Raw genomic sequence first — 11104 nt, 5'->3', positions numbered from 1 at the left:
GAAAAGAAAATTGAATTTAAGCCCACTCTGGGTCATAAAATTAGTGTAATAACTCATCTATCAGACGATGTAGGCCAAACTTTGTGCAAAATTCTATTTTTGAGTAAATCTGGGATGAAAGTGTGTATTTTTTTCGTGTGCAGGCTGACGTATAATCCGTGCGCCTGATATTGGATCTGTCATCCGTCATTCAAACGTCTGAGACACGCACACACACACGGAGCTCGGTCTCGCCCCAGGCTTTGAATATCCCGCCCGCTCGATAACGACCAATCAAATTTGTTTTCCTTACTCGGGTAAACTCGTGTTGCAGCTCGTGACAACTCGGCGCGACAAACAGGACAAACGGCCATTTCTGTACACCTTTAAAAAACAAACTTCATAGTGACACAGTTCGCGAGTGGAATGTTCGCAGAGTTACCATGGTCACAGCAGCTGGTCACTAGGGAGACAAACATTCTGCAGTTTTACTCACATGATGGAGAAGAAGGTAGAGGCGGTTAGTCCCCGAGAAGATGGTGGACTTGACATCTCAGCTAACGAATCTGACCTCCATTGCTGGACTGGGAAGAAACTCAATTCATCTTTGGACTGACTCCATCAAAGCAGGTACAAACTTTTGTTTTCTTTCATAAAACTTAAAGGATGTTTTGACGGTCGACCCCTGGATTTGAGCCGGTAGTCTTCATTACCAGTGCACCTGAGCTCCTCTGCACCATGTGGTCTGGTCTGGTCTGGTCTGGCCTCAGGCCTTTGTTGGTCGTTTTCACCCTGAACACTGTATTGGCCTACTGCTGTTGTTAGCCTTAAAATGAAGTTTTATTAACTGAGAAATAATGCTGCGCTTTCAATTACTTTTTTCCCTCTTCCCTTTTTTAAATGGAAATATATCATGGTCACATACAAGACAGATTGGTTCAGATGCTGGAAAAAGGTAGCTCTTCAATAAAAGGGTACTGTTGTCATAAATACATAAATGCCCCTAAGCAGGCCCCAACCAAAGCAATATAATCTAATTATATATGAGCTCATGTTAATGTATTACTGTAAAGTTCAAACCCACCACCCCATTTCACAGGACGACAACTTCATATCTATACCTATTGTGGACAGGCACATTAGAAAAAGATATTGGCATTAATCCAGTATATTTATCCTTGTCTTGTAATGTATTCTCTATCTATTCTATTTCTATTCTATTCGGGTAATCACAGTATTATTGGAAATACTATATCATATTATATTAGTGCTTACTCTTGGTGGGTTATAATAAAGGAAGAACCTGACCTTGGACTGTAAAGTGCCTTGGGGTTATGTAGCTACATTATGAACTGACCCTGTACAAATAACAACTGAACTGAAAAATCAGTTTTGAAATTGGACAGAACAATCAGATGTAAATAAACTTGGCTTAATTGAATACAACAAGGACAAAATAAAAATACTTAGCAGTTACATTATCAATCTTGGGGTGAAGCTAGACAATTTGATCGGTTTTTGGATTTGACATTGTATTGAAAGGAATGGTTATAACTTATTAATCCTTTATATAACACTGGGACTGGAGGAAGAATGAGAGTTAACACTGAAAGGCCATTGTGCCGAGGATAGCCCGATCAACACCTGAATATATGACTGATTGGATCAACCTTGTCATGAGCAGAGACTGTTGTCCTTTTGTTTGCCTGATTGTATATAAAGCAAGACACTCTGAAAGGCCTGTCAGAGAGCAACCATGCTAAGGTTTTCTCTGAATGGAGGGAATTTGATTCAACACATTCAGTCGCGTCGGAGAGCTATAGCAACTCTCGATATTGAGGAATCATTTTCTTTCCAAGGTCAACACAGGGTGATTGAAAGTGAGCTGCCACTCTTGCTAGCACACGTGTTTGGAGAAGAGCTACATCATGCTGCAAGGTCCCATGATTTTGCTAGAAAACTTCGACATGGCTTTTAATTTCAAGTAAATCCATTCAAGCCATTATCTGGAACGTCCTTGGTGAGTTACTGTATTATAGAGACATGTTTTCTGAGGGGCCTTGCAGTGGAGTTGCGGCTCGTGCCTGGCCCGCTCACACTATTAGCTGGCGCCGTATTGCTCTGTCTCTAATGCAGCTTTGGAAAATAAGTTTGTTATTATCTCTTGTAGGTAGGTGGCTGCAGAGAGGTTGCATGAAATGACGAGGTCAGAGCCTGGCCTACAGATCAATCAATCAATCAATCAGTCAATCTTGTTGCCATCCCGAAGCACTGGGAGTTCATCTCGTCGTGATTACTGTGCAACAGTGCTCGCTGTGTGCGACTGCATTGTTTAGCACTCGGTAGCCTATAGCAGCCAGTCGCTGTGAGCAGGTGAGACCCAGATAGGCTGCTCGGCGGTACTTCATCACCCTGCTTGTTGTTGTCACAGCCACAATTGGTTTGTACTCCCCATCTGCTGCATCAGCAAAGTCAGGACTGATTTGGTCACTTTGGAGCCCTGTTAGCTTTGCTCACCGCACTTCCCTGTTGATTCCAGCCATCATTACAAATGGTATCTTTATGCGGTGGAGTTAACCCGGATAGTGCTCTCCCCTGGGTGCCTTTATTATCTATTCATCATGTTGTCCCAGTTTATCTCAAGATGAATCTGCTTCGCTACAGATCTAAGTACAGATACCTGGCGTGTGGCCTGGGGAAAGAGATTAGTAGATTACAAGATACTCAGCAGAGGTGCGTCACGTAGAGTTGATAAGAAGGTGAAAAATATTCTAAGGAGATGTAGACTGGTTATGAATATGTGTTTGTGCTCTTTCGGCACTGATTTGTCTTCAAAATAGTCTTGTATGCTGAAACCGGCTTGATATACAGTAATTGCATGGTGATGACTCGCACCGGCAGCCTGGGGCAACCTCAGTGTGTCCAATCTGGTAAATAAGTGAACATTTGAAACATTGAAATGAAATGTTCTTGGCCTGGCACTCCGAGCCTCCGAGCTGACTTTTTGGACACTCCCTCAAATTTCCTCGCTGCTAATTTGCATTGCTGAGTAGTTCCTTTGTGTCACCTGGAGGTTCGGGCCGAGCGGTGTTGCAGCCAATTTCCAGATGGCAATTCGAATCTGTGACATATCCTCATTTTTTTCTTTTTTTGACGAAAATGCACAGCCACTTCCACCGACTCCATTAGCCGACGGGACGTGCGCACGCGTTCATGCACAAATGGAAAGTGTCCAGTGGTGTGAATATTCACATCTGCACCTGCTGAATAATAGACGATTATCAGCTCAGGTGGCTCGCCATCCACCCCTGTTCACAAGCTCTCTCCCTTTTTCATGGGGCTAATTTTGTCTGGAATACTCAATGGGCTCGCAAAAATGCATATTTCTTGTCTCCCGTACTTGATCTTGTCTTGTATCCTGTCTTAAGAGGGAACATATTCCTCAATAAGAGCGCTGGCTCCAGGGAGTAATGTGTCTGCAATATAGACTCTAAAGAGCCTCAGGTCTTGGCAGGTACTCCTTACATTTCAACGGGACAGAGACACCTACGGCAGATACTGTGGCAGCGAGGCCATATATCATCTGTCATCGCCAGAAGCCTCCACAGTAATGAACAAGTAATAATGGTATATATCTTGAACTTGAGTCTCTAAAGGTAGCTCATCCAGAGTCATTATTGTGCCACATAACCAGATGAGCTTTCTCAAATGAGATCATTTTTGTCACCCTGAGGACTGGAGGGTGTAACTGTTCTCAGAGTGAATAACTCATCCTCATTTGGTGCTAATGGGACTCTGTATTAAGGTGTTGTGCGAATGCAAGAGGAATGGTAAATCCCATTTTCTTGTAATTTAAATCTCAAGCTGTTTCCACACATGTTCCTCTGGTGGAAATGAGGGAGGAAAAAAAGCACGCACGGGATAAAAAAAGAGCATTTAATGAAGATTCATGCCTCATAAGATTATGACGAAGTGATAGACGATGGTGTGTTATGGAGAGGTATGTCATGATGACATCTCTCTGTCACAGAAATGAGCATTATTCCCTCTGCCCATTCATCCACCTACCCATCGAGCATCCATCCCACTCCCTCCCTCCATCTGTCCGTCCATCTCGGCTTCATCCAGGTATTGCGATGCTACAGTTAACCCATAATGAGGGGATATGCATATGAAGCCAAGCTTTTTTTTTTCTGCATATTTGACAGCATGTGTTCTCAGCCTCGTGTTGCCACTCTGTGGATATGCTTGCATATGGGGGTGGGTGGGTGTGTGGGTGAGTGAGGGGAGGGGAAGGGAGGGGGGTGGTGGGCTCTCTGACGGTTACAGCTGAGGTGTCATTTTTCATGTAAATAGAGGATGGCAGGATATAGCAATCCTGCTGTTTGTGAAATTAGCTGTGGCACACATATACACAAAAACAGTGGCACAGCTCTCCCCCTTAAAACTGAACGACTGTGATTAAATGTTGGTAATACTGCTTGCTACCACACACATACATACACACACACACAAGAAATGCACCAGTCAGACACAAAGTGACTGTGATGCCAAGGTATTATCCTTTACTAAAAAAATGTCCAGATGAGACATGCTGCACAAGCAACTGGCTGAATGGGCAACACACCCCAATAGCCATATCTCCAGTGTCCAATTCAGCACCCGTCATTTTTAAGTGCTGATGCAGCCGTGCTCAGAGAAGAGCCACCAGGTCCCCAGAGTTGGATATCACTGCTAACTGTCATCCGAGTACTTTGATTACCGGACTGGGAGAAGAATGATGACTAAGGCCACTCTAAGTCCTGGTCAGACTCTGCAAGGCTGTCGAGGAAAGTGGATCAAGTCCAAGGACCAATTTACACCCGTAACGTTTTTTTATAATGTGTTCGCAGCTCGTGGGTGCAGACCTCTCTTGTTTCAAAAACCATTTAAATCATTTGAGTGATACACGTCTTCAAAAAAAAATTAAAAAATACTTATGCCAATAAAAAAAATTGATAAAAATAGTTTATTTTGACAGATGAAAGTTCGTTTTTTTTTGTTGAGAAAATAGCAATGTATTTCTGTGTTTAGTTTAGTTTAGTTTATTCATTTGCACCAAAAAAAGAAAAAGGACAATTACAAAAACAGAAATGAAACAAGAATGGTAAGTGCCTATATGGGCTTACTGTAACACCTCCCCCAAAAATATGCAAAAATTCAAAAATAATTTAACAACAACAAAAGAGAAAGCAACAACAAACAACAACAAAACAGCAAGCAATACAAGGGTCTATTTATATAACAAAAAGTGTTATATAGGCCTATTTCAACCCCGAAAACAGAGCAGAACAGATGGATAGATAGATAGATAGATAGATAGATAGATAGACAGACAGACAGACAGACAGACAGACAGACAGACAGACAGACAGACAGACAGACAGACAGACAGACAGACAGACTTTTATTTGTCATTGTTATAAAAACAACAAAATGCTGTTTAGCAACTACTTATGACAAGTAAAAAACATTCAGACATCATAATAAACAAAACAATTAATAAGATGAATGGATATCTGAATAACTGCTCCATTGAGAGCTCATCATAACAGGAACTGGACATACAAATAGGCAATGTGGCTGGCTATCAGCTAGCAGCTCATTGTACATGCTGTGCTGTACTTGTAGTACATTTGTCACATGTCTATCCTGACAGAGGTATCTCTCCGCTGTTTCTCTTCCTAAGATTTTTCACATTTTCTCCCCTGTGAAAAGGATTTTTCATGAAGCTTTCTCATATGTATCGGTGATCAAAGGATAGAGTGTGGCAAATACTGTATAGACTATAAAGCCCTTTGGAGCAAACTTGTGAAGAGTAGCACACTGTTGGCTCACAGCGGGAAGGCCCTGAGTGCAAACCGGCGAGCTATGCTTTTTTTATGAGGAGTCTGAATGTTCTCTTATGTCTGTGTGGGTTTCCTCCAGATACTTCATTTTCCTCCTGCAGTCCAAAAAACAAGCAGATTGTGTGAAATACACACTGGTGGATGAAGTTTTCACAGCTTTCACCTACATCACTAAGTTTTTTTTGTTTGTTGGTTGTTTGCTTTGTTTTGTTTGGCCACTTTGTGCAAGTTGGTCACAGCGTTAATGCTGAATTTAAGTACAAAATACTCTTTTAGCTCTGTGTTTGGTCTCTACCTCCTGAGGGTGATACCAGGCTTTTTCCACTAACTTTGTCTCTTGGCCAGGGCCGTTGCTAGGAATTCTGGGCCCCCTGAAAGAATACTAAAGTGGGCCCCTACCCCCTGACTTTTCCACTTTTTTCTAAGACTACGTATGTATTATCATTTTTTATTTAGCCTACTGTGTTTTGATGCTAATGCAGCAGTACTATGAGTCATTAGTTAGGGTCTTATGCAGAATAAATCAGTACAGAGATTAGACTTATTGGGTTTTTTGTGGGCCCTACTGGGTGCTAGGCCCCTAGAATTATCATCACCTTTCTCCCCTATACAACCCTGAACAGGTTTCATATCTTTTTTTCCCTATGACCTCTATGTCTGTTATATATTTAAGTATACAAAATACTATTTTAGCTCCGTGTTTGGTCTCTACCTCCTGAGGGTGATACCAGGCTCAGCCTCTTTCACTGACTTTGTCTATTGGTTGTTTTGTGCCAAACAGATAGTGAACTGTAGGTTTCACATCTTTCTTCCAATGACCTCTATGTCTGATATTGTATGGCTGGACTGTAAAATCTCACTCTGGTAAAAACAAAAACAAGTTATCAAATACATATAGTTAAGTAAAAAGCAACATTTTAAGTATATTTAATTGAGTTCATAAGTGAGCCTTAAATGCCATGATATGGAAATACTCACGTACCTCAAATACATGTAGAGATAGCTGGCCTGCCCTACAACTCTGAAGCAGACATACTTTAAGACTATTCACACAAATCAAAGTAAATATTAGATTTTTTTCCTCTTTTCATTTTTGAAAGGAAGTGGGACAAATAGCTTTCAGTGTGGCAACGGTAGAAAGATACTCTTTAGGGGAAAAGCATTAAGCGCTTTTCCCCCCTCAGTGTGTATGTTGCTGGGGGGAAAGACAGTCTAAAATGTAAATGCACTACAGTATATTCTCTCACATAAAGACAGCTTTGCCCCTCTGGGACGCTCGAGTGAAGTGTTGAACCGCGGAAGAGTTTTCCAGGAACGTACTGGAATATTCCATGTCCTTTTGCACTTGAGATTAAACCAGCGCATGTCTGTGCATAAGGTTTCACTAATTCCTCCAAGAACTGTTACTTTTTTGAGAGATGATACTGTGTTTTCACGGCTGTCGGCTAGGTGCCACATTTAAGTTTAGACGAGGGGAACAATGCAGAAAGTGTGAAGAGATTATCGGGCATGTCGCAAATGGTATGTCAAATATCTGAATCATTTCAAATGCAGAGTATCATTAAAAACATAGACAGCGTGGGTGACAGAACGGACATGGTTGTGTACCAAGTGTGACAGTGTTTTTGAGCAGCAGTGTATTTCTGTGTGTTCGGCTATGAGATCATCGCAGTGACCTCAGCTGATTGAGCTCACACAGCATCCTATCCCCAGTCCTCCCCTCCTGGAGTGGGTGGGGAGCATAGTGCTATCTGTGGACTTGCAAAGTGACAGGACCAGCTGGGGAATGAAATCCAGTAAGACCAGGCAGTTGGTCTGGGAGACCAACTGCTGCTCAGTTACAACAGCGTCCAACTCCACTCGGAAAAACCAAGCCAGGACTCTGTGACTGCTGCCAAACATCAGGAGCTCTACAACAACCAGACACCACAGTGCCACTGGAGCTGATCATGTGCTGTGTGCCATGTTCAAGAACCCTGGAGATCAATCAGCAGCCATTATCTTTAGCAACCCTCTCAATGCTCCAAGTGCCGGTGATTCAGTTAATCGCATGCTGACATCTTGTCATAGGCGATAGAATCAACATTACTGCGAGGACGATGGGTGGGAAGCAATCTCGCAGTTTTTCCAACAAGGAGTTGAATGAGGTGAATATGAGTCAAAGGAGGAGGAGTGCTTCGAGAGACGATCAGCCCAGCCTGTCCTCGGCTGCTGAGAGGATCCGCAGACACGCCACGGTGCACTTTGGTTACAGCACCCTGAGTTTAGCCATGCGGGGGCTCGACGAAACCCCAGCTGAGCTGTGGGAGCTCCGGGAGCTTCAGAAGCTAAACTTGTCCATGAACTGCCTGTGCTCTCTGCCCCCTGCCCTGGCTACTCTGGACAATCTCGTGATCCTCAACCTGTGGGGCAACAACCTCTCCAGCCTCCCGCCTGAGATCGGCCTCCTGAAGAAGCTGCGTGTGCTCTTCGCTTGTCGCAACCGCCTGAGCGAGGTCCCCGAGGAGCTGGGCTCCTGCACCTGTTTGGAGGTGCTCAGTCTGGCCAACAACCAGATCACGGGCCTCCCTGGCAGCTTGGCAGCCATGCACAGTCTGACCAAACTTAACCTCAGCCACAACCGCATCGCCCACATCCCCACCTGTGTCTACAACATGAAAGGCCTGGTCTTCCTCCACCTGGCCTGCAACCGTCTGGAGACAATTGCGGACCAGATCCAGGACTTGGTGAACCTGAAGATCCTCATCGTGGAGGGAAACAGTATCCACTCACTGCCCAAGACACTGTGTTTTCTGGAGTCTTTAGAGCTCCTCAATGTTGACTTCAATGACCTGCAAAATGTACCGGTGGAACTGTATCTACTGAGCCGGCTCGGCAGGTTGGCCTGCCACCCGCTGGATAAAGGACTTCATATTATCCACAACCCCCTCCTCAAACCTATTCAGGAGGTGCTGCAAGGAGGGCTCAGCGCCCTCTATAACTACCTCAAACCCACGTGAGGGACTACCGCTGTGTCTGTGTGTGTCTAAAAGAGTGTGTCGTAATGGGATGTTGGCACAAATCTGACCCGCGGCACGTGGTAGTCATGCTCCGAGTCCTCTGATAACACAAACTGTCTGACAGAGATATTGTGAAGCAAGACAGGATATCTTAGATAGATTTTTTCATATTATATGTAATATAAACGTTTGGATATAAATAAAGGATGAGGAACTGCTGTGTTATGTCTAAACATTTGTTAATCCACAGTGAAAGGGTCAGGATAGGTGACACAAACACAAAAAAAGAAGAAAAAGGAAAATCACAGGCCTACATTTGTTGGCGGATTACTAATCAGTTGATCTTGTTTGGCTCTGTGACAGTGAGGAAGTTCAGCTACAGCTCACCACTCTGTTTGTTGCGTTCAGGACATCAGGATCAGGTGGGAAAGGTCAGTGGAAAGAACAGTGTAGTGGGCAGGGGGGGCTTAAGATCTGCAGAAATATAAAACAAAACACAACAGGGACTTAGACTGATTAAATCCTGTTCCACTACCAACAGATCAGAGCAGGGTTACAGGATGGCAACTCATCTGAGGCTGTAATGCCAACTGTTTGAAAGCATTTATGGAAAAACAATTGTTATGCTTTGTGAGACCAAGATAACTTTAGGTAAACTTTATGTTTAATTAAAGCTGAGAAAGACTTTAAAGTCAACCTTTGAGTTTGGATTATTTTGTTATGTAGTTAATACCAATGCAGACCTGCCTTGACTGCACCACCAAAAGAAGCAAGATTAACAATGGGCTCTATGCACAGCTCCACTACTTCCTGAATTTAAGGCAGCTCCTTTATTTCCTGTCTTGGACAAACTGATTACAGTAATCCAGGTGTGTCTGTAGCTGTAGTGGCTGATGTGAAATCTAATTAAACTGCAAATGTGTTGTAATGTGCAACAAGGTTGTACGGATAAATACATGCATACACAAAACATGTTCGACTGCTTTAAAAACTAAAATACAATAACTCCCCAAAATTATATGATCGAACATTCATTTCTTCAAAATGACATCCATGCAAACTGAAGTTTCAGTGTAAATACTTTTTTTTTTTTTTTTTAAAGGATTGAAGTTTTTTTAATTGTTCTAGTCATTGTGGTACAGAAAAATGTGTTATCCCTGTTTATCCAAAATAAGAGTGTCCATGGTAAAATAAATTATGGATGGTTGTAAATCTAGAACTGCAACCGTAGAGCAGCTTTATGACATCATGTGTGATGGTTACCTTAGTGTATCACTGGACAATCAATGTGTAATCTGTTACCACCGGGTCGTCCCTGTGGCTTCTGTCTTCTGTGTTTGTGCTTGGACATCAGTGAGCTTCACGTGTGTGTGTGTGTGTGTGTGTGTGTGTGTGTGTGTGTGTGTCTCTGCACCTTTTGAGAAGGTCGTGTACATTTTTAACCAGTCTCACTGAAGATTGAATGTGTTGTAGAAAAGATGATAAAGTGACCTCTGTTGGTTTGTACCTGGTACTGCACGAGCCAAAGTGAATGCTGAGATCTCCACATACGCACACACACGGACACACACACTATCTCTCTCTCTCTTTCTCACTCACACACACACACACACACACACACACACACATGCAGGCATTCATGATGGATGAACCCCTCCTGAATAAGTCTTTGTCCCAGATAGTGATCATGGGACATGTTGTCAAATAAAGCACCTATAAAGATATTGCCTCAGTGTGAGTCAGATGACCTGAATTCAGGTATTAGTGCTCTGTGGTGCTGTTACTATTCTAGTGATAAAACAGTATACAAGGACTTTGACTTACTTGTGTCACTTATTTAAGAGGACCTAAACACACACACTTTCTGTCTATATATAGATAGCCTATAGAAGGAGACATTTCCTTCAAGCAGCCAAACTTTACTTTACTTAACAGAACTTATTTGTAATTGGGGGAAGAAGAAAAAAACAAAGCGGTGTTCGGGGTCTCCTGTGCACAGTCAAGTAAAACACACTTTAACCACTATGACAATTAATTAAAATGATCCTTTGCTGTGTGGCAGACAGTCAGCCTCTTTGCAGTGAACAGTGCTCACTCACTGGTGGTCAGCTGTGCACCCTTGACTGCAGTTACACCAGGCTTTGTAGAAATTCCTGATCTTATTTAATTGCTGTGTGCTCTGATAACTTTGCTTTATAATGAGACGCTGTGCGAGATATAACCAGTGGGTGAACACAC

General features: G+C 42.9%; 1 protein-coding gene across 1 annotated transcript; it reads left to right on the top strand.

Moving 5' to 3' along the window:
- Positions 1–7455: 7455 nt before the first annotated feature.
- LOC146970270 (uncharacterized) lies at positions 7456–9608 on the top strand. Its single transcript, XM_085804858.1, has one exon. It carries the CDS (start codon positions 7967–7969, stop codon positions 8864–8866), a length of 900 nt encoding a protein of 299 aa, XP_085660984.1. The 5' UTR covers positions 7456–7966; the 3' UTR covers positions 8867–9608.
- Positions 9609–11104: the final 1496 nt, after the last annotated feature.

The sequence above is a fragment of the Trachurus japonicus genome, chromosome 17 (genome assembly GCF_045865225.1).
Source record: "Trachurus japonicus isolate A0001 chromosome 17, Traja_1.0".
Classification (NCBI taxonomy): Eukaryota; Metazoa; Chordata; class Actinopteri; order Carangiformes; family Carangidae; genus Trachurus; species Trachurus japonicus.
This window is presented reverse-complemented; position numbering and strand designations above follow the sequence as displayed.

Bases quoted from the DNA above. Each gene is read 5' to 3' on its own strand.
- LOC146970270 (XM_085804858.1), top strand. From the start codon at position 7,967: ATGGGTGGGAAGCAATCTCGCAGTTTTTCCAACAAGGAGTTGAATGAG.